This window comes from Cupressus sempervirens, chromosome 5 (genome assembly GCF_028749045.1).
Source record: "Cupressus sempervirens isolate cs-2001-9-10 chromosome 5, ASM2874904v1, whole genome shotgun sequence".
Classification (NCBI taxonomy): Eukaryota; Viridiplantae; Streptophyta; class Pinopsida; order Cupressales; family Cupressaceae; genus Cupressus; species Cupressus sempervirens.
In genome coordinates, this window is record NC_143122.1 from 749,549,706 (window position 1) to 749,573,924 (window position 24,219).

The 24,219-nt window shown below is 36.3% G+C and overlaps 1 protein-coding gene and 1 pseudogene across 1 annotated transcript in view; one reads left to right on the plus strand and one right to left on the minus strand.

Annotated features, from left to right (window-relative positions):
* Positions 1 to 2,464: 2,464 nt before the first annotated feature.
* Positions 2,465 to 24,219, plus strand: part of ER (enhancer of rudimentary protein) — a 79,081-nt gene continuing 57,326 nt past the window's right edge. The window contains exon 1 of the mRNA XM_089832491.1: positions 2,465 to 2,908. Coding sequence (XP_089688617.1) covers positions 2,906 to 2,908 — 3 coding nt within the window. The 5' untranslated portion in view covers positions 2,465 to 2,905. The remainder of the gene's footprint in view (positions 2,909 to 24,219) is intronic.
* LOC149558095 (3-isopropylmalate dehydratase large subunit, chloroplastic pseudogene) lies at positions 21,922 to 23,257 on the minus strand (annotated as a pseudogene).

Sequence of the window (24,219 nt, forward strand, 5' to 3'; positions counted from 1 at the left end):
TCTTTGTGATCCCTGTATGATGTTGTCTTGTGCATTCATACTTGTAAAAAAAAATATCTTGGCTTGATTTGAATCCTTGTTTCCAAGGATCTCCGGGCGGGGCATTACAGAGAGAGCTAGAGAGAGGTAATGTTATGTTATAAGAAGGAACTTAACACATATCATATTTCATAACAACAAGAATGATGCCCCCGCAAGATGAACAATGCACATTTGAGTTGAATGATCCATAATCTCAAAAACAAGAACTAGAAAAATTTACCATTGTTATAGAACATTTTACTGATCATACATTAAAGAAACCTTGCATATGAGCATGCAAGGAATAGCCAATGCAAGAAAATCCTACCTAATACATTGTATAGATATACACTTTGGATGTTAGCATAAAAAATATAGTTCACTCCTTGTTGCTCCTATAGGGATGACCATGTTCAACATACATGTCTCAACTGTATACATGTGTTTCCCTTAAGATTCCAATATGGGAAATGCAACCACTAAATGGACAATCAATATTAATTTTTCAAGAAGACACGAGACATATAAATACCTCCTCATTGATGAGATGAATTGAATAGGACCAAAGTTGCTAGTGAAAATAGATAATAGATGGTGTGAACATTTCTCCCATAAAATCTTAGTGTTAACTTGTTAAAGCTATTAATTGTTGATACATGTTAAATCTCCTTAACATTAATCTTCATCTTTTGAACAATTGTAACAACCTAGGATTTGAAAATGCATTGCAATTGAGCTATCTACACTCCTACATACATTGACTTATTGAGATGAAATCAATAAGATTAATTGAGTTTTCTTGATCCTTTTGATTTTCATCCACTTGTAAAAGGGTGCAAGTGGAAAGCTAGGAGAAAAAAGGCAATTGTCAAAATATAGTTCACCCCTTCTTGCTCCTACAAGAATTGCCACATCCAACATACATGTCTCTACTATATATGTTGCCATTAATACTCCAATATGAGAAATGCAACGACGAAAGAGAAAATCACTATTAATTTTTAAAGTAGACACGAGACATATAAAATATCTCCTTATTGATGAGATGAGCTTCATAGGACCAAAGTTGCTATTGAAGATAGATATTAGCTTGTGCAAAACTTTCATCCATAAACTATTAATTTTGCCTTGTTAAAGATATTAATTACTAATACAAGCTAGATCTTCTTATGATTTCAAACAAGTGCAACAACTTAGAAATTTATAATTCAACTTCTCCACCATTTATCAATTTATTTCTTAGATATCGTGGAAGATGATAGAAAAATTGGAATTCATGTCATTGGATCTCCCCCAACTCACAGGTTGAGTACAACGCTTTTGGCCCCTCCATGGAAATTATCTCCGAAAGCAGTGGAAATATGTACAGTAGGATGTATATATATAATTCTTATTGTTTATTTACAAGTAGAAATGACATTTTTTCTTGCAACTGCCATTAAACATGTCAAGTTGTACAGAGCACAACACTATGAAGAACAATAACCTAAAATGAGAAAAAAAATGGAAACTTTAGATCAAACAACCATCTTATCAATTTATTACGTAGATCCTCTAGACAAGAGAACAAAACAATGGTCAATGGAAATAATTTAGATCAATAAAACTCTCAAAATTGGAATTTAGAGGAGTTAGGGAAGCATAAATATTATATTGATAAGTGTAAAGTTAGGTTCAAAATCCTTTTCCACCATTTTGAACAAAAAAACTAATTATTTAAAAAACTAATTTGTCCAATCGAATGTATCAACACACTATTTTCACACCTTTTTTCGTATCAGCACACTAGTTTCACACCTTTTTTCATATAAATGAACTATCTTTCATAATGTAATGTCCCATGGAATGATAACTTTTTGTTTTAAATTACAAAGTAAATATAGACTACATTAAAACCAATGAAATCTCAACTCTTTGAATGGTATATTTTTTAACATAGTATAAATACATTCATAGTCTTAAGAAAATGAAAAACTTCTTAACTTATTTTTTTGTTAGAGTTACAATAAAAGGGTAAGATTTTTAATAGAAATTTTATTAAAATAACCTTTCTAATTTGATGTTATTTATTCAATTAAATATATATTTAAAGTTTATGGTTCACATAATATTATTTACAAACTTATATTATTATATAGAAGTTATAGGTTTAAAAATATAAATAATCAATATAAAAGAAATTTATTTACAATTAAATCATGTTAATAATTATTTAGTGCTAAATTTGATAATGATATCATTTATGAATATAAATAAAGTCATGTTATGTTTAAAATATAGAGAGAGGTAGAGATTTAGAATGGGGTATAGCAATAGAATGAAGTGGGAATAGAAGGGCAAAGAGTGGCAGAAAGAGGTAAGGAGAAAATAATAGAGGAAGATAAAAGATGGAGATGGATATGGAGGAGAGGGATAAATAGAGAAGAAAAGGGTTAGATAAAGGTATAGGGGAAGGGTGGAGAGAGAGATATCACTAAGGACATTAGGAGATATATGGAGAGGAAGAGAGGGAAATATGAAAAATTCAACAAATACCTAATTCGTCTTTCATACCTATTCGACGTACCCATTGCACACTAAGGTGCGATTGCTAGTTTAGAATTCAAACTCCAAAACAAGGAGCCCGCAGCCACAAAGAACGACCAGATAGATTCTTACGACCAGCGTATTCTGCTTTCATTTTTGCAAGCAGCTTTCCTCCCTTCCATACGATCGGGTGACAATAAATGGTCTTATAAAAGGAGCTCTTATTATTCTTCGCGTGTACTGCAACTGTACACCCATTTTTTTCATTGGGGTTTTCAAAATCGAACTAACGCTGAATAATATATCTATACGATACGATTCAGTGCAAAATCTCGGCAACCACGAATCCACTGTCCATATGGTAAGTGTTTTTCGTTTTTCCTGTTGAATTGCGCAAATAGATGTGACCTTTTTTCGGTTTCTCGTCTCTTTTTGTGTGTTTAATACATTTTTCTTATCGCTTTTTAACTTAAAAAAAAAATCTTTTACTCAATACACAGCATTCTCATTCTTCTTCTGATAATCAGAAGCCCTGTTTGGGTGCCGCTACAATTTAGAAAGAAATTCTATTCCAAGTATAATTTCTGTCAGTGTTGTGCAATGTTTCTGAAGTAGTACAATGTAAAATAAACAACTGAAAATGTTTTCCTTCTCTTTTCTTTTGCATTGATTCATCGCCAAAGGGATTTGAATATAGCACCTCAAGTAAATGGACCGCGGCTTCTGTAGGCTGCACCGCACTTACATGTACAAAAAACTCGAAATGTTGCCTTAGAGGTTATAATTAAACCACTTTTTGTAAAACTACCGTTCGAAATTTGGTGGTTTGCAGGGTTTGAACTGTATTACAGTGCCAACTTACCTGGGGAGGACATGATTAGTAATTTGGAACAAAAATCTGTCCTTGCGAATGCCCTTGTTAAGATACCTTATCAATTAAGAGACATTACTTAGATAACAACATCAAGCTAAGGAGGTCCCACAAGGTTTGACATCGAAAGTATTGTCGTGATAGAGAGCGGATGTTAACGTAACATGTCAAGGTCTTGTACCTCAAGTTTAATTTCAGATCGGCAGACACTGTGTTGTTTGTTGTGCTTTGATTTGCTTTATGTTATGAAAAATAGTGAAACATTAATAGAACAATCTGGATTTATCTGTTGCCTGTTCAATTAATTAGCGTCCAGTTTATTATCAGGGAAGGAAGCTTAGCTGAGTTTACTCCGGGGTCATCCTTATGGCTACGACCCTTAAAAGAGGTGTTTTTTGAGGCATTATCTCCACCAAACATTATGGCATTCTGGAAGCAGGTTGTAGTGTGCAAATCTCCATATTGATGTGTTAGCATTCCCTGTCTCGTTTGTTCTAACATATTTGGTGGTTTCACCTCATGCTTGTGGGTCCTCTCTAGCTTCTGTTGCCTTTTACCTGGTGCTAAAAATATATAAGCTATTCACGACAGTGGCATAATACTATAACATGATGGGATTTTACTCTACATTATGCTTTCGTTGTCCTTTCTGTTTTACTATGACATATTGGACCTTAAAATTGATTTAATTATGTCTCATTTGTGATTGTAGCATGCAATATATTCCATCACTCTCTACTATTTCTAATTTTAACCATTGTAGCCATGTTTGTAAAGACAAAAGAAAGAGATTTAATAAAATTTAGAAACTTCAAAATATTTTTGAAGTGAAGACTCTGTAGAGAAGAAGAGAAGAAATGACTGAGAAGAAGAGAAGAAATGACTGAAATGATTATCGATTGATATTCAATATTAAACAAAGGAGAGGAATACTCCTTAAATAGTATTGAGAAGGAGAGTGGATGGACAAAATGATTCTACCGAATCTTTTGGAATCTTCATGCCCACCCAATTCTTAGTTCCTACCATCTGTGGGGATGGCCCTACTATCTATAGGCACCATAGCCATAGAACCATTATAGGGATAGGGTGCACATGCCCTACAATTCTCAGTTCCTAGCATTCTATAGGGACGGGCCCTTATTATCGGCTAGGCCTTAGAAAAGAAATATCACGTGCATGTAGTCGGATCGCTCCATAGCTTGCCGAGGGCCCTCGCTACTATTCAGATTAGAAGAAGATATTTCCATAAGGAAACAAGTGAGAACCGAAGACATGTAAACTAACAAAACAACATAAAGGATATAAAGTAAACTTCCTAAAACTAAATAAAGAAAGGAAGTTTCTAAATAGTAACTAAGATGACCATTATATCAATATTACAATTATTTTAGTACCCTTTCTTGATGGTCATCCTTTTGATCACCCTACAAAAAACTTGACACAATTTGTAGGTCATTTGGTCATGAACACATAGAAGGCTGCCCCCTTCTCTTTATAACTCTCTGTGACATGAGGCTGTTGGTGAGACCCTCCCTGGCCCTGCATAACTTTTGAATATTACCAAGTTTACCATAATCTTTTCAACACGTTGCTCAGTGACAGAGCTATCCCTACCTTAATTTAGAGACACTAAGATTTTCTTGAAAAACCTTCATCATTCTGGAAAACAATGATTTTGCCAAAAGTTGTCAAAAGCAGCAAAATGCACAATTTTATTAAATATCATCAAAAACATTTGCAGAAGAAAACTGTTCGCTCAAGCAACCTTAGATGTGAGCCAAAATAAGCTGTGCAAGAAACCACAATTTTTGCCAAAAATCTTCAAAAAAAGTGCTGTAAGACAACACCACTTATTAGTGGAAAACCATCGATGGGATATGGAAAACACATGATTTTGTAGAAAAATTGGCAAAAACCTTTTTCTGGTGGGAAAATGGTAAAAGCCCATGAATGCCAAAATCTAGAGAAAACCCACCATGGTTTTTTGTGGGATAAAAATAGAAAATCCTACCATGGTTTTTTGTGGAAAAAAAATCAGAAACCCTTCCATGATTTTTGGTGGAAATAAACTGGAAACCTCTCCATGATTTTTTGTGGGGAAAAAATCAAATACCATTCCATAATCTTTTTGTGGAAATGAATCAGAATCCCTTGTATTATTTTTTGTGAAAAAAAATCAGAATTTCCTCCAAGATTTTTTGTCAAAAAAAACCCAGAAAACCTTCATGGTGTTTTGTGGAAAAAATTAGAAACCCCTCCATGAGTGAACAGGGAAAACCCTCAAATTTGGCAAATAAAACCCCTCCAAACAAACATAGGTCTGATAGAGAATACTTTGGTACTTGATAGAAAAACCTTCAAAATATGCAAAGAAAACTTTTGAAATCTTCAGAAATTTGCAATTCGAAAAACCCTTGTTTTTGAAACCTTCAACTTTTATTAAAAAATATTTCTTAAATTTTCTAAAAAATTTATAGGATTCTACACAATTTGTCATAAAAAATTGTTAAAAACTTTTAAAATTCAATTCCAAATATGAAACTCTGAAATAGTAACCTATGGGCTCTGATACCATGAAATGATAATTGATTGATATTTATTGTTAAACAAAGGAGTGAAATACTCCTTAAAAACACGAATACTAGAAGATCTTCCATAACAGAAACAATTGAGCATTGAAGACAAAATAGAAAGTTACTAAACTAACTCAACAACTTAAAGAACAAAAAGGAAACTTCCTAAAACTAACTAAAGACAAAAGACATAAAAGGAAGTTTCTAAATACCAAGAAGACCATTATATCAATATTACAATAATATTGTAATAGTGACAGATTTCTTTCATATTTAATATTTTTAAACATTAGGCGGTAAACAACTTGCAAGGAATTTTCATTTTAGGGCAATAGAAGTTCACTCTTGAAGTTTCATCTTACAGTCTGGCAATCAGAGCTACATGATAAATTGTAGTGGAGCATACCAACCTAAGGTCCTAATCAGTAAGCTCAAATAAAAATAAAACAGGATATGAAGAAAAAAATGTGGATTTCGTTAATAAAAATAGAGAGGCATTGTTCTGTAAAATTGTCTACTTCAAGGAGGGATTCCCCTATACCTAGCAGATCGCATACATCCAAAAACTCTCTCTCTCTCTCTCTCTCAAACATTTATTTCCTTTTCTTCTCATGTCTGATGGAACTACTACTAATATATTTGCATTGTGTTGGGTGCGTGATGGGAACCAGGTGCTACACAATGAATAAAATCTAACTCACAAAGCCAAAGCAGATTAAGAATGGAAAATTTGGAAGTGACAGGAATTCAAACAGAGCAATTTAACATTGCACAACAAACAAAAGAATCCAGAGAATCACATCTCAATCTGAGAAACAGAAGTTTGATTTTAATTTATTTTATCCATATTTGGAATATGAAATGTTCTTGACCTTTTCCAAGGATTGTATTACTTTTCTGTCAGCCATTCTTTTCTCCTGCCTTGCATTCTGGTTTGCCCAGCCTTTCCCCAAACTGGAAACAAGGACTCATCCTTCCTGTTTATTTTACCAAATACAATCCTTTCTCTGTACCTCTCTAAAATGAAGGCGTAAACAAGCATCCTCCATTTCTTCCTTCCCAAACCAGTCAAAGAACTGCTCAACCTTCTGTCTCGCATTGGAAACCAGAAACTGACAAACATTTGAACAGCATCCTTCATTCTGTCTAAGTTGTGACAGGTGTTGATGACCTGGACATAAGAAACTGAACACAAAAACTGATTTGACAAACAAAATGGAGGCATAACTAATCACACCAAATATTACAGAAAGCAATGCCCCTGCATCAGTGTGGAACATTCTACTTAGAAAATATTTGCGAGATAGTGTAACCTAGTAAGATATTTTTATACACTTAAAGCATTGCCAATTGGGAAAGAAGCTATAGGCAGAAAAACCAAAGACACAGATTTTCTAAAAATGATCTCTTGCTATCAAATGCTTAGATTTGCTTGTAAACTTTGCACCCCCCCTTGTGACTACCCTCCAATGTACATGATGTTAAAAAGTTGAAGAAAAATTCCTATTCATGGAAAATAATCACCTAAGGGATGATTTCAGCGTTAATAATGCTTCAAAATTGCCAACAAAAACTTCACAAAGTTGCAAATTTTTAATTAATATTACAGTACATATTACCGCTACATAGCAAATTATTTGGTTTGACAAATGGGTGCGTACTAGTTATCCAAAAAATGAGAAACATAATTTCTTTGTGAGCCCCTTGTTGAAGAGTGTGGCTGCAGGAGATATTTGCATACTTGTGATTGTATCAGCATTATGGTTGAGATATTTTCTATGTATTCTCTGCTGTGTTATCTAATCCTTTCTTGTTCTAAGACTGGGAAGAGTCTAATGCTGAATCATTTTCAATATGAAGAAGCACGCCCTTTGGAGACTATCAAGAGTCTTCAACAGAAGAAAGGGTATATGCAGCTGGCCATCGAAGAATTGCTCTTGTGTAGTTTTTGGTAAACCAAGATTCCTATGTTGCATTACTCTTGGTCATTGGTGATCAAGCATATGGTAACTGCTGTTTACGATGCTAATTCAATGTAGCGTCACTGGTGCTGTGGTCATGACTAAGACAGTGTAGCATCTCCAATTTTGAAGAGCTCTCCTTTATGGTATCGTGTTTGAACTCCAAGTCGCCGTTTGAGTAATGGCCTTCGTTTCTAGTGCAACATATTTGTGGCTATTGTGTTACTAAACATTATTGAAGAGTCCACAACATTGAAATATGAAAGGTCATGAGCATGCGTGTCATCACCTTCAGCAACTGAAAGGTCTCATGCTGGTGTAATGGTGGAGATTGAAGAGCCACTTGTGCAGAGGCAGACAAAGGCCCAAGTGTTGCACCTAGTTATTTTATGGGAGTGGGGTTTTTATTGAGACTTTTGGTTGGTCGCCATGTGGGTTCTTTTGATTGCCACCATTTATTTGGAGCATGAGTTTACTGTACTCATTTGCAGGGTGTTGTTATCAGTTCATGTGATTAGCAGAGGTTTTGATCGGCTCTGAGTGTTCAGTATAACATTGTTTTTTTAGGTAGTCATTGATACTAGCTGTAGCATTCTACAAGTTTGTATTCTTTCCTAGTAGAGATTGATCATTCCTGTAAGGAGAGTATTGGTTATTATTTTAAAGTGTGTCAAGTCTCAAGAATCTGTGAGATTTGTTTTGGACCTTGTTAATATTCAGTAAAGGATCAACTTTTGGTGTGGTTGGGTTTTTCACCCTCTAATGGAGGGTTTTCCCAGGATAAATAGTTGTCTATCTGTTCTATTTTTATGCTATTCTGGTTCGAAAAATTGACACCCGTCATCTTTCTTGTTAGGCACTCTCTCCCATAAATCTTGGTAGCTTTTCCAAGTACCATCTATATTGATCTACTAGACAGTTTACACATATGACTAAAAATGTTCTTTGTGAGCCCCTCATTTTTTTTGCTAAATGATTTCTCCCATTAAGCTGGGTATCTTTTCAGATTAGTAATGCTATTGTCGCTATTGATCTACTAGACACACGACTTTATTGGGATAATCCAGAAATCCATGTATAGCTTCCCATAAAAAATCTCGGAGGAGCACAATTGATTGATGAAACACCCCATTTACTGCAAAATCATTATGATATTGAATTCGAAATTTTATATTTTAGCACTAAATGATTGTTACAAGTCTTTGCCAAGTTCCTCAGTTGAAAGCATTCATCAAAGACTACATCGCGGCTGTATATGAGACGAGATGTCTCAACATCAATCAAGCGGTAGGCTTTGTGAAGACTGCTATATCCAACAAGCATTAGTTTCTGACTCTTGGCATCCAACTTGGTGCATGAAGCATCAGGGATCCAAACAAAAGCAAGAGAGCCAAAAACCTTACTGATTCTAGGCTTGTGACCTGACCAGGCCTCTTCCGGAGTTTTACCTTTGACCGCCACTGTGGGAGACCGGTTCAACAGATAAATTGCAATGTTAACTGCTTCTGCCCAAAACTGCTTCAGAACATGTCTGTGTTCGAGCATGGAACGAGCCATCTCGGTGATTGTCCTATTTCGACGTTCAACTACACTATTCTGTTGTGGCGTGTGGGGTGTGGCGAATTGGCGTTGGATGCCATGTGTATCACAGAAGCTGGAGAAAACATTAGAACAAAATTCTCCCCCATTGTCTGATCTAAGAGTAATAATAGATTTCCCAGACTCTTTTTCAACTAAGGGTTTAAACTTCTGAAATATAGTAAATGCATCTGATTTCTTTTTAAGGAAATACACCCACATTTTTCTATTGAAATCATCTACAAACAATAGAAAATACCTGGACCCAAGAACATAAGGAGTGGCCATAGGGCCACAGATATCAGCATGAACAAGCTGAAGTACCTGAGAAGCTCGCCAAGAATCGCCACTGGGGAAAGGTGTGTGATGTTGCTTCCCAGCTTGACATGCATCACAAACTCCAAGGTGTTGAGTTTGAATCTCTGGCAAACCAAGAACAAGTTCATCCCGAGCAAGTTGTGAGAGATAATGCACATTTAAGTGCCCATATTGCTGATTTAAAAGTGTGCTGATGGAAGATCGTCGAGCAGCCGTAGCTAAGTCTTGAGAATCACCAGAATCAGTAAGTCTGAAAAGACCATGATCCTCAAGACCAACTGCAACAGTAGACTTAGTTGCCCGATTAGTAATGGCGCACTGATGTGAACTGAAGGTGACTGCGAAGTGTGGAGAATGTCGCAGCAACTGATTGATTGAGAGTAGATTGAGTTCCATCCCTGGAACGTAGTACACATCAAGGAATATGAGATTCTTCCCAACAGACTGAATCTGAATGTTGCCTTCATCGACAACCGTGTACTCTTCTCCGCCACCAAAAATAACATAATCTGAATAAGGCTGGTAGTCAGTAAACCAGTCTCTTCGGTGAGTGAAATGTCGATAGGCACCTGAATCAATGTACTAGGCAGATGACTTCACATGATCTGTAGGTCTTTTAGCCATGAAGGCGTAAAAGGTAGATTCCACCTGCTCAGTGTGCTGTGCACTGTTCGCTTTGGGGTGTGAACCTGATTGCTTACACTGGGCAGCTAAGCGTTTCCGACATTCAACTTTCATGTGACCATACTTGTGGCAGTAGGTGCATTGAATGTTCTTCTTTTTGGTACAATCGGATGGTGGAGCAGAAGACTTCTGCTGAGATGGTTGCTGAAACTTGCCCTTATCCTTCTGAAAGGATTTCGCAGCAAAGGCTTGCTCAGTGGAGGTGGAACTGGAGCTGCTACCAAACTGTTGTTTCCACCGATCTTGCTGAAGCAGTAGGGTGTAGAGATCAGTGAACTTCAAATCAACACTAGTAGATGTGATGTTGAGAGTCTCGATAAAATGCTCATAGGATTTTGGTAAACTCCAAAGAGTGATTACCACAATATCCTCTTCCTCCATCTTGTGACTGATGGCAAGTAGCTGATCACGGATTTCCTGAATCCGATTCAGGTGTGCCTGGAGCATGGTGCGCTCATCCATGACAATAGAAAACAGAGTGTTTTTCAGAAAGAAGGCTCTGCTCTTGTTGGTAGTCTCATGAAGACCTTTGAGGTGTGTCTAGATTTCGGCAGCTGTCTTGCCGGATGGAATCTGAGAAAGCTAATCATCAACCACGGATAATTTGAGAAGCATTACTGCCTCTCGATTATTCAGATCCCATGTATCTTGATCAGGACCCAGAGAAGTCGGACGCTGTGTAACACCCAGAACAAGTTGATCGGTGTTCCGATATTCGAAGATTGCGATGATGCGCTGCTTCCAGGTTCCATAATTGCGACCATTGAATTTGGAGTTATGCTCGAGCATAATATTTGTCAAAGATGCCATGGTACGTCATTCAATGAAAATCTGTGAAAATTTGTGAAGGCATGTTGTTTGAGGCAAAAATATGGAAGACCCAAAAGAATCAGAGAATGACCCAGAAGAGAACTCAAAAAACGCAGAAGGAATTTGCTGTCGTTTTTTGGATTCGCTGGCTCGAAAATTGAGGCATGAAAAACAAGGCACCCAGAAAAAACAGATGACAACCCAGTTGAGCTCTCAAAAAACCCACCAAGAATCTGCAAACAAAGAAATTTTCCGACCCCAAAAATTAGGTTTTCGAACAAAACCCTAGCCGTCGGATTGGAGATTTAGAAAAAAAAGGCAAATTTCTTAAAAAAATGGTCGATTTTGCTTCCCAGAGCACGATGACAGACTGAGACGGTGCTAAAAAAAATCGTGTTTGACTGCCAAATGATTGGCAGACATGGCAGAAGTTGTCATTTTTTTTAAAACGCAGAGCTTGGTCCTGGATACAATTCACGCTGCATAAAAGAAATGACCCGATTTGCAGATGCGAGCTGTAAAACAAATGTCAAACGACCACGATTTGCGGAGAATCGTGTTTGATAGCAAGGCCAAGCCCCTCCGCCATGAAATTGCGAGTTTCCAACAACAAATCAAACGTGATTTGCAGGTTGCGAATTGGAGGAAAAAATGCAAGTTCTCAAAATCACGATTTTTCAGAAAAAGACCCAGCCGAATCTCAGATTTTTCACAAATGAATTTCTCAAAAAAATCAAAAAACCCAGGTTGAAAATGTGAGGGTTTTTTTTTAGAAAGCAAGAATCACAGAATAATTTCAAAAATTAGCTTTGATAATTTCGGAAAAGAAATTATAATTTTCGAAAAAATTAAGAAATACGCTCTGATACCATATTACGAGGTAATTGGTAAATACTTGCTTGTTATTAACAGAGACCAAGAGGTCAATTTATACAAAAGAATAAAGCAGAAAGAATAGAAATATTCTATTCTAACAAATAAAACTAAAAAAACAAAAGCTAACTAAAGCTAACTAAATATTTACAATAGATAACCATTAACTAATAATAGACATCTTATCTATTATTGTAATATGACATTTGAGAATGCTGGACACCAATTCATTTATTAAGATAGTTCCAAAGTGTAAAATTTGAACCAGAATAATATAATCATAGAGCAGGTGTCTAAAGCAAATACAAAAATCAGATAGACAAGGATTTATCCTGGGAAAACTCTCCACTTTAGGGTGAAAACCCAACCACACCAAAAGACCTTCTTTATTCTATAATAATAGTCTGGATACAACCTTAAGAAAAACGCTACACTTCTCGGAACAATAATAGAGACTCAGATAAATCTAACATGCAAAAATGATGAACGTCTTCAAGCAGTTCTGACGTTACACAACATAATAAGCATTTGCAGAGAACTCACGATGAATCAGTGCCATATGCGAAAGATTCACACAGATAATTATATATGATAGATACTAACAGTTGCTTGCTGGAATCTCAGCATCTCAGAACAATATTAATATTTTTCCCTGCACACGGTAGATAAAACATGCTGCATATATTATCAGCAAACCAAACTACTGATATTGCTGTTTAGAGTCTAGACTTATGAGCTGAAAGAGAAAATCTGAAATGACAACTCTTCAAATTCATTTTCATGACCTTTCAACTGCAGGCCTTGGTAAGGCTTCCATAACTATGTCTTCCTTTTTCCAAAGAATGCAGCATCTGGAGAGCACAAAGAGATGCTACAGTTACAAGACTGATGATGCCGCATAGACTCAATGACTTCAACAGTCACACAAGGTCTCTTCAGCAGCAACGTGGTGACTGTTGATTTCCAGATGGCCAAGCACCAAGACTTTTCATTTTCTAATGCTGAGGTCGGTTCATTAACTTTAAGAGATGTGACTCCACGTATGAATCTTCTAGCATCGGGGATTTTTCTGCACTCTTAGCATGCATCACTGAGAATAGGCATCACATACATTATTACATACAACCAGATTATTGAAGAAGCCATCTTAGGTATGAAAACTTTCGTCTGCAAATACAAACTCTAACACTCCCTCTTAGCAAGGGAGATATATTTCCCAGATTCTAATGTCATGGAGTCTCTCAACATGACAGTCACAATGGCTACACTCATTTGTGGGAAAAGCAAAAATTATCACCGATTCTCTCAATGTGATAGCGTCATGGAGTCTCTCAAAATGATGATCATCATGACTAACATGTGTGAAACAAACATAAGCTCTCATTACAGAGTTACTTAACATATGTCGTCATGGAGTGACATCCACTATGGCTACTCCCATGAGTGCAAATTGCAAAAAGGGCTTTTCACTTCAAATTTCTCCATCTTCGAGAGAAATGCATTACAAGGGCTTTCACCCCAAATTTTTCTCTTGTAGAGAAAAATGCATTACAAGGGCTTTCACCTTAAATTTCTCCATCTCTGAGAAAATGCATTACAAAGACTTTCTCCTCAAATTTCTCTCTCAGAGAAAAACACATTAGAAGTAGAAATCACCGATGCTGGGACTCCTCTCTCAGCAAGAGCACCATTCTCCAAAATACCAAGCTTATCTTGAAAATACGAAAACTTCACTTTGGAAAGTGGCTTGGTGAGAATGTCAGTTGTTTGCACATCAATACAAATGTACTTGAGTTGAATGACTTTTCTTTGAACCATGCCTCTTAAATAATGATATTTAATATCCACATGTTTGGTTCTATCATCAAATACAGGATTAACAGAAAGCTTCACACAACTTTGACTATCACAATGAACCACTGTAGATTCCAGAGCCTCCCCAAATAGGCCTGCAAGAAGCTTTTTAACACCATACAGCTTCTTGAGCTATAACACAAGCTGCAATACATTCAGCTTCTGTTGTGCTTTGAGCCACACATGACTGTTTCTTGTCGCATCAAGAAATCATAGCCGAATCTAACCTGAAACAACAACTAGAGGTGCTTTTCCTATCAGGCACACACCTGTCCCAATTAGAATCAGAAAAGCCTTACAGTTTTAGATCTTCATAAGAAGTATATTTCAGACCAAATCCCACTGTACCAAGCAAACATCTCAAGATATGCTTTGCTGCAATAAAATGAATTTGTCGAGGCTCACACATGAATTGACCTGGTCTATTATTGACTAGATACATCAATGATCCAATCAATTTTCTGTACATGGTGGGATCTACTAAATCTGAACTAGCTGTACATTCATGTAGCTTTTTCAAATTTATTTCCATAGGAGTTGCCATAGACTTGCAATCCAACATATCAAATCTCTTCAAGTTGTCTATAGAGTATTTCCCTTGACTCAGATTAATCTCATTAGGCCTTTACCACACTTCTAGTCCTAAAAAGTAATGCATATGACTGTGATCTTTCATCTCAAATATAGAAGCTAACTCTTTGTTACATTTGATAATAAGATTATCAGCTCTAGTAAGAAACAAATCATCAATTATCTTGACGTAAAGATTTGGATCTGCATCATTTTTGGAGAATCCTAGGCTTAATAAGCAATGATCAATCGTCTCATACCAACGACGTGGTGCTTGCTTAAGATCAAATGTGTTTCGATGACCTTCCGACTGCACGTGTTGGTAAAGCTTCCATAACTTTGTCTTTCTTTTAACAAAGAATGCAGCATCCAGAGAGCACAAAGAGATGCTACAGTTACAAGACTGATGATGCCATATACAATCAATGACTTCAACAGTCATGCAAGGTCTCTTCGGTGACAATGCGGTGACTGTTGATTTTCAAATGGCAACACAACCAAGACTTTTCATTTTTTAACGCTGAGGCTCTTCATTAACTTTAAGAGTCATGACTCCTCATATGAACCATTTAGTATTGAGGATTCTTTGCATTCTTTGTATGCATCACTGAGAATAGGCATCACATACATATAACCAGAATATCGAAGAAGCCATTGCAGGATCGAAAAATGTCTTGTGCAGGTGCAAATTCTAACACTTCCACTTAGCAAGGGAGACATTTTTTCCAGATTATCATGTCATGCGGTCTCTCTTCAATCACAATGGCTGCATCCATTTGTGGGAAAAGCAAAAATTATCCCAGATTCTCTCAATGCAATTGCGTCATGGATACACTCAACATGATGTTAAATAAACTTAAGCTCTATTACAGAGTTACTCAACATGATGTGGTGACGGAGTCTCTCAACATGACATCCACAATGGCTACTCCCGTAACTGGAATAGCAACAATGGCTTTAACCTCGATTTTATCCCTCATAGAGAAGAACACATTACAAGTGCTTTCACCTCAAATTTCTCCATCTTAGAGAAAAATGCATTACAAGGAGTATCGCCTCAAATTTTTCTCTCTTAGAGAAAAACACATTTTAAGCAGGTAACAAAAATCACCGATGCTGAGGCTTTCTCTTAGCAAGAGCATCATTCTCCAAAATACCAAGCTTATCTCGAAAATATGAAAACTTCTCTAGAAAGTGGCTTGATGAGAATGTTAGTTGTCTGCTCATTGGTACAATTGTACTTGAGTTGAATTGCTTTTCTTTGAACCATGCCTCTTAAATAATGATATTTAATCTCAACATGTTTGGTTTTATCATGAAATGCAGGATTAACCGAAATCTTCACACAACTTTGTTTATCACAATAGTAGATTCCAAAGTCTGCCCATCACAATTGTAGATTGCGAAGTCTGCCCAAATAGACTCGCAAGAAGCTTTTGAAGCCACATTGCTTCTTGAGCGACCAAACAAACTGCAATATTCAGCTTCTGCTCTATTTGAGCTGCATATGACTGTTTTCTGTTGCACCAAGAAATCATAGCTGAACCTAAGCTGAAACAACAACTGGAGGTGCTTTTCCTATCTGGCACACACCTGTTCCAATTAGAACCAGAAAAGCCTTGTGAATCAGAATAAAAAAAGCCTTACAATTTTAGATCTTCACAAAAAGTATATTTCAGACCATATTTCACCGTACCATGCAAATATCTTAAAATATGCTTTGCTGCAATAAAAAAAATTTGTTGGGTATTGACTAGATACATCAATGATCCACTCAATTGCTTGTACATGGTGGGATCTACTAAATCTGAACTAGTTGTACATTCATGTAATTTTTTCAAATCTGCTTCCATAGGAGTTTACATAGACTTCCAATCCAACATACCAAATCTCTTCAAAATGTCTATAGAGTATTTCAATGGACTCAGATAAATCTCATTAGGCCTTTGCCACTTTGCTAGTCCTAAAAAGTAATGCATAAGATACAGTTCTTTCATCTCAAATTCAGAAGCTAACTTTTTCTTACATTTGATACTAAGATTATCAGCTCTAGTAAAAACAAATCATCGATTACCTTGGCGTAAAGATTTGGATCTGCATCATTTTTGGAGAATCCCATGCTCAATAAGTAACAATCAATCCTCTCATACCAAGCACATGCCACTTGCTTATGGCCATACAATATCTTTTTCAATCTGCATGCATGAGACTTTAATCCATGAATCACAAAGCCATCTGGCTGCTCAATACACACCTCTTCTTCAATCACACCATTAAGAAATGCCGTTTTACATCCATTCGATGTAATTTCTAGCCTTTAACTGCTGCAATAGCAATGATAGTTGTGATTGAAGTATATGGAGCTAGAGGAGTAAATGTCTCCTCATAATCTATACCTTCTTTTTGAGAGATACCTCCTGCTACAATCCTTGCTTTAGTTTTTTCAATACTTCCATCAGTAGCATGCTTAATTTTGAATTACCACACAGAAGATACAACTGATATTTTTTAGGCCTAGGAACAAAATCTCGAACACCTGTTTTGATTGATAGATTGATATTTTCCATACTTGTTGATTTGAAGCCTCTCAAACATGAAGGTTCACATTCAATAATGTGATTCATTAATGCAACATAACCTCAAAAGTTATGTGGTCCCTTATTTACTCTGAAAGTGCTAGGAGGAGTTGCAATTTTTTTAGCTTTTTGCACAGTTTTTCTAACCCACAAGGGTCTTTTCCTATCTAATGTATGTTACTTGAACCATTGGATGGTTCCGTGGAATCAACTGGATCAATAGGATCTTCTAAATCAGTAGACTCCCTCTGAATCTTAGAAGGGGAATCAGGAGCAACAATGTCCGTATCTTGAGATATCCCTTGATCTTCTCTAATAATCTCTATGGGAGATCCTTGTGATCTATCGAATGCCACTTATTCAAATGAAACATCTCTGCAGATTTCAATCTGTTTTTGTTTTGTAATGTAATCCTGTAGGCATCAGAAGACTCACTGTAACCAACAAAGATTCCTTTCTTGCTTGAAATTTCCAACCTAGACCTTTTATCTTGAGGTACATGAATCTAAATAGGACATCAAAAAATTCTAAAATGACTAGCTGCTGGTTTGACACCTGTGAATTCCTCTTTTGGAGTCATTATCCAAAATTTGATGTGGACTTAGATTTTGAACATGAACAACTGTTTTGCAAGCTTCTTCCCAAAGGAAGGTTTGTAGATTTTGATCATGAATCATGGATTTTTCTGCCTCAACATGGTTCTTGTTTTTCTGCAACTCCATTCTGTTGTGGATTATATGGAACACAAATCTCCCTCTTAATCCCTGCTTCAATACATAAATGTTGAAAAATACCTGAGTATATTCCCCTCCATTAGCTGATCTTAAAGCTTTTATCCGCTTTTCAGACATCTTCTCATCTTGAGCTTTAAACTCTTTAAATCTAGAAATCACTTCATTGGACTCCACTGTTTCACAAAATAAGTCTAGGTTTTTCGGGGAAAATCATCAAGAAAAATTACACTAGTACCAAAAAGCACTCAAGGATGCAACAAACATATGTGCACATAAATCAGAATGAATCAAATCTAAAATCTCTTTTGCTCTACTTTTAATATTATGGGACCTTTAGTATTCTTACGTGGAGCACAACCTTTGCTAATACCAGCATGCCCTTGGTTGAGTTTTGGAGGCCCAACCACCATCTTTTCCATGGAGCAGTTCAAGGACAATTTGAAGGAGGGCCAATTACACCAGATTTTTAAGGAAACAAGACTACATAAAATGAGCTTCTTAAAGCAGATTCATATCAGGTGGGCTGACATTAAAAAGGACATGAAAAGGGTCCCATAGGCTGGCTGGTCTCGTGGACGTCATTAAAATACCTTCATTCATTCATTCATGGAAGAAAGAGTTCTGAAATTGAAATAAGCAAATCTCTTATGGCACAATTCACTTGTACTGATGGAATTATGTGCTAAAGTTTGGATAGGACAACTATTACTATCAACATGAACATTGCTTGAAAGGGTAGAGATAAATAAAAATCCTTTTGAATTGCTACTAAATTCTTTATAAGGTGAAGCATCATCAATATTTGCAGTAGCAGCTTGATGTTTTGGTCTTATTAAGCAATCATGGACAAAATGACTATGCTTGACATAGTTGAAGCACTGAATTCTAGAGAGATCCTCCTTCTTCAGTTCACCGGCTGAATCTGAATTTCCATCTCTACTCCTCTTGAAATTTATTTTCTTCTTCATTATGTGATTTGCATCCATTTCTTCGTGCTTCTAATTTGCATTTCTTTTTAATGCAATCAGCTATGACACGATCAAACTTGGGTAAATCATCTCTTCCACTAGTACCTTCAATAAAGACTCCCAAGAATGAGGGAGACCATTTGTGGCCAACATAACTGTGTCTTTATCTTCCATTAATCTCCGATGACACACAACCGATCTTTCAATTCTGTAATCTTCATAAGATAGAGATAACAGGTTCTACTCTAGCCATTTTTATATGGAGAAGCTGATGTCTTAGAGCAAGAGATCTGCTGGTATTGTTGAATTCAAACAAACTTTTCAAAGTCGAACATTTTCTTTAGCTGAATTTAACTTGAATATAACAGCCACAAGATGATCCTTTATAGACTCAAATCACTATCTTGCTTGCCATAATGTTATTTTCCCCCCATTGAGCTACCTCAGTATCATCTGTTCTCTAAGCCACATTAGTAGTCACATCGTCTAGAATTTCATTCTTTTCTAGTGCAAGGACTCTGAATTTCCATGATGTAAGATTAGATGCACCATCCAATGTATCTTCTGAGTCTATTCATCATTTTGAAACCTTGGGAGATTCAAATTAAAGAAGAAAATAATATTTCATTGCTTGAATAATGCTGGTTCTGGATCTTTGCACAAACCTGTTCTGATAGCATGTTAATTTGAACCAAAATAATATAAATAGAGAGAATATTTCTAAAACAAATACAAAAATCAGATAGACACAAGGACTATCCTGGGAAAACCCTCCACTTGAGGGTGACAGCGACACAAAAAGATCTTTATTCAATAATAATAGGAGTCCAGATTTAACCTTACGAAAAACACCACACTGATTTTTTCGAACAATAGATAGACTCAAATAAATCTCACACATAAAAATGATGAATGTCTTCAGGCAATTCTTATGGTAAAATACTTGCTTTATATTAACAGAGACCGAGAGGTCAATGTATACAAAAGAATGAAATGATGTTTCCGTAGGAAATGATTGTAAAGAATAGAAACTTTCTATTCTAGCTGACAAAAATCATATAATTATCTACAACCCAACTAAATATTAGGAACATTCTAATCTTTACAATAGATCACAAATAGATAACCATTAACTAGTAGCAGAAGATATCTATTATCGTAATACCCTCCCTTAATGGTTAATTTATCCACAACACCAAGCTGTCCTCTAAATTTGACAAACTTATTAGGACCAAGAGGCTTGGTAAGAATGTCTGCAGTCTGATCCATGGTAGGAACATACTGCAAGTCTATTGTCCTGTCTTGAACCAATTGTCGTATGTAGTGATAGTGAACATTCACATGCTTGGTTCGTTCATAGAAGACTGGATTTCGTGCAAATTTGATAACGCCTTCATTATCAACAAACAAGGTGGTCGGTCCTACTGGTGTCTGTACATCCCCAAGCATTTGACGAAGCCAAACAACTTTACATCCCGCCTTAACAATTCCTTTGTATTTAGCCTTTGCGGAGGAGAGAGAAACTACTTGCTGCTTCTTACTGGTCCATGTGACGGCACCAAATCCCAAACTGAACACGAATTGACTTTTTATCGTTAACAAAGCCAACCCAATTTGAATATGTGAACCCACTAAGTCTAGGATTAGAACTCCGAGAGTAAAGAAGTCCATAATTTGTAGTTCACATTATGAAGCACACGCTTTGCTGACATCCACTGATCAACCTTGTGAGCTGTCATAAAGCAGGAGATGTAGCTGTCCGCAAATCTGATATCAAGCTTACTAGTAGAGAGGTAGATGAGGCATATACTAGTTGCTTGCATGTAGTGTGATGAACCGGAGGAGAATCAGACTTGGCTGATAACTTGAGAATTTCTCCATGGGTGTGTTGGTTCCCAAAACTGCGGATTGGAAATCCAAGAGCTTGCCACTTTCTCCGATAGGATCTCTCAATCAAATTTTGGCCAACGAACGAAAATCGCTTAGATTCCCCTGCACTTCAGGCTCCGCTACACCCAGGCAGGTAAACCATCACCTCAAACGCTGACTGTCCGATTCAAGGCTTTTCTATAGTGAATTTAAACTTTGGAGTTCTCCGACTGGCAAGGTCCTTAAACTCAATTAAAATGAAACTGGATGTTGAGTATTTAGATAAAATTTTAATAATAATGAATTTGATTATTTTTTAGGAAGGATATTTTAAATTTTTTGACTTTAATAACAAGACCAGTGCTTTGTTAATCTGGGCGATAGAGTCAACTTTGGTTAATTTTTACGTACAACTTCATAATGTTTAATGCACTTATACTGCCAACAATTTTAATAATCCAGATGCGACAGACCAATTATAATGCAATCTTAAATTAGTCCAGATTGAATTTTAACTCCACTGAGAAGGAGACAAATTGGATCGAGGTGCGGAAACAATTTAATATTTCACAACACCTATGATGATCAAATTTAAAATGCTAATTGACGATGTCCACTTATCTGATATCAAAATTGTATACAAAATTCCAAAAATTAATTACAAAGGACGATTCGCTTGTAGTTTAAATCTCCACGCCATTCAAAAACAAACAAAAGACATTTTATTTTATTTTAAAAATAAAATAATGGAATTTATATTACAAAATCATAATAGACCCTTTATTCCTCCATAAAATAATAAAATAAAAATACTTCTCTCCTAAGAGAATATAAATGTAGTTGTTCGGATGTGTGGATATTACAATGTCTTGTTTCTTCTTATGTCTAGGTCTCCTACTTATATCCTTTAATTCTAAAAGTTGCTTCTCTTTCTTTAAATCCAATGACTCCTCATAACTAATCCCCATGACTATTGATTATTATTAAAAATAATAATAATGTGTTTATCCTGACTTAAACAAAATATTTTGTTTTACTGCTATTACTCTCTCAGGATTTATAAGGCATATAATTTAACATATACTGTTTCATTCTTTCCACAGGCACAGAGGTTCCTGAAGGCACTCATGCCATCGCCTTCTATGATAAATCGCTGGAACCATGGTTACGTGTCCTTCAGTTTTGTCTCTCCTTGACACATCATCATACACAATACTAGTTTCTACACGCCTTCTCCCGAATTCCATGTTTGATATTTCATTCAGCTATTTGAACCAATGCTTAGTATTGCTCCATTAAGTAAATTTATCACTGTATGTGAATCTCTTGGCGCTTGGTACAGAGGCGAGAAAGAAGCATAGAGAATCAGTTGTTTATAGGCGGTATCATTCGTTCTTCTCTGTTTGCTGCCGTCCACACTTATGGCTTCTTATGACGACGATATGAGGGCTCGAATACATCAATCCTATACTTTCGTTTGAAGCAGGGCTCTCAATATGTAACTTCTCCATGAATTATATTTCCATGGCTGAAACACATTAAACTCATCTGTATAATAAAGATTTCATTTATGTTTATAGGAAATCTCTTGGATCAGTAACAAATCCAATGAGAGCTGATGCCGTTGCTGTGTATAGAGAAGCCAAATAGATTTGACCTTCTTAATGACCCATTCTCCCAGGAAAGTTCCGATTTGTAGTGGAAACACAAACCTGAGGTTCATTCATGGGAGCATATGCATCTCTAGGCCCCCCGAGGCAAGCTCCACAGTTTGGATTTGCTGGAGTATCACAAACCCGCTTCCTCAAAAATTTGGGCACACGTCTTGCCATTGGCTCCTGGTACAAGAAGAGTGTAAAGATCCATCCACACCCTTTGTGTGGCAGGTACTAGAAAGGTTGGCACTTTGACCTTTTTGCCCACAGAAGAGAAAAGTTTAGCAACAGCCAAAAAGTCTTGTATTTTTCCACCAGTGCATGAACCAATGTAGATTTTGTCTATCTGTACATGCCTGCATCCCCTTGCTAAAGCGCGATTGTTGGGCGAGTGAGGCTTTGCAACTAACGGTTTTAAATTTGGAAACATCAAACTTATATTCTTTGAAATATCTGGTTGCTTCATCTCTATACTGTGGTTCAAAACTAGACGTTACCTTACCCTCAAGATAATCAAAAGTTATCTGATCTGCTGGAACAACACCATTCTTCCCTCCCGCTTCAACAACCATGTTGCACAATGTCATTCTATCTTCCATAGTAAATTCCAATGCTCGATATGTTCCTCCAGATATAGTTATTTGACCAATAATGTGCAAAATAAGGTCCTTTGAAAGCAGGTAATGTGGCATCTCTCCATCTAAAATAAATCTCAATGTTGGTGGTACCATTTGCAAAAGTCTATTTGCCAAACTAATCAAAGGTGCATGACAAGTTTCCATATCTGCAACAATATTCCTGGATTTACTGGATCAGGGATTTCTATGTCCTAAGAATTCATATGTTATCAATAACAACATCAATTCTAGAGTTATGTTCACCCATCTTACTGAACTCATTAAATCTTCGTTCCATTTTATCCTTGGCTTTTGACATCTATGATTATCTCCAATAGCATTTCATAAATGGAGGCCAAAAGTTTAGGCTCCATCAGGGTGTAGATGCAAGCTTGCAATCCTGCATACAAAATTTGTGTAATAGAGCCTTGACATATTTAGACTAAGAGATGAATAACTAGAAGATTGTTGCCAAACCTCCACACCTAGGCAATAATGCATGAGCCCAAGGTCAGTAATATCAAAAGATTGGCATAAGTTCTATTTGATTTCTTAAATCAAAGATGCTGAACTACCATTGATGATCAAATCATCCACATAAATAACCAGAAGGATGATGTCATTGTCCGTATTCTTGATGTACAAATTTGAGTCTGAAGAACTTCTATAGAAGCCTTGATCATTGAGGCACTTATTGATTTTCATGTACCATGCCCTAGGGGCTTGCTTCAAGCCATAGAGAGCTTTCACTAGTCTGAGAACTTGATGTTCTTTAATGGAAACCTTGAAACCAAGAGGTTGCCTCATGGAGATCATCATTCAGGAAAGTACTCTTGACATCCATCTGATGGACCTTCTAACCAAATTGTGCTGCCATGGCTAGGACTAATCTAATTGTGCTCATCTTTGAAATAGGAGCAAAGGTCTCCTCATAATCAATGTCCTAATGCTGAGAAAAGCCTTTTGCTCTGGTGTTCAGATGTCATGGCTTGTTCCCACTTTGGAATTTCTTTAGCCTCAGAGTATGTTTGAGGTTCAAACACACTTGTGAATGTTGGCCATGAGAACAAATTTAACAAACTCTGTAGGTTTTCTCTTTTCTAAGCAGTTCTCCCATCAATGAGCTCATCATCACGTTAGATCAACAAGTGTCTTAGC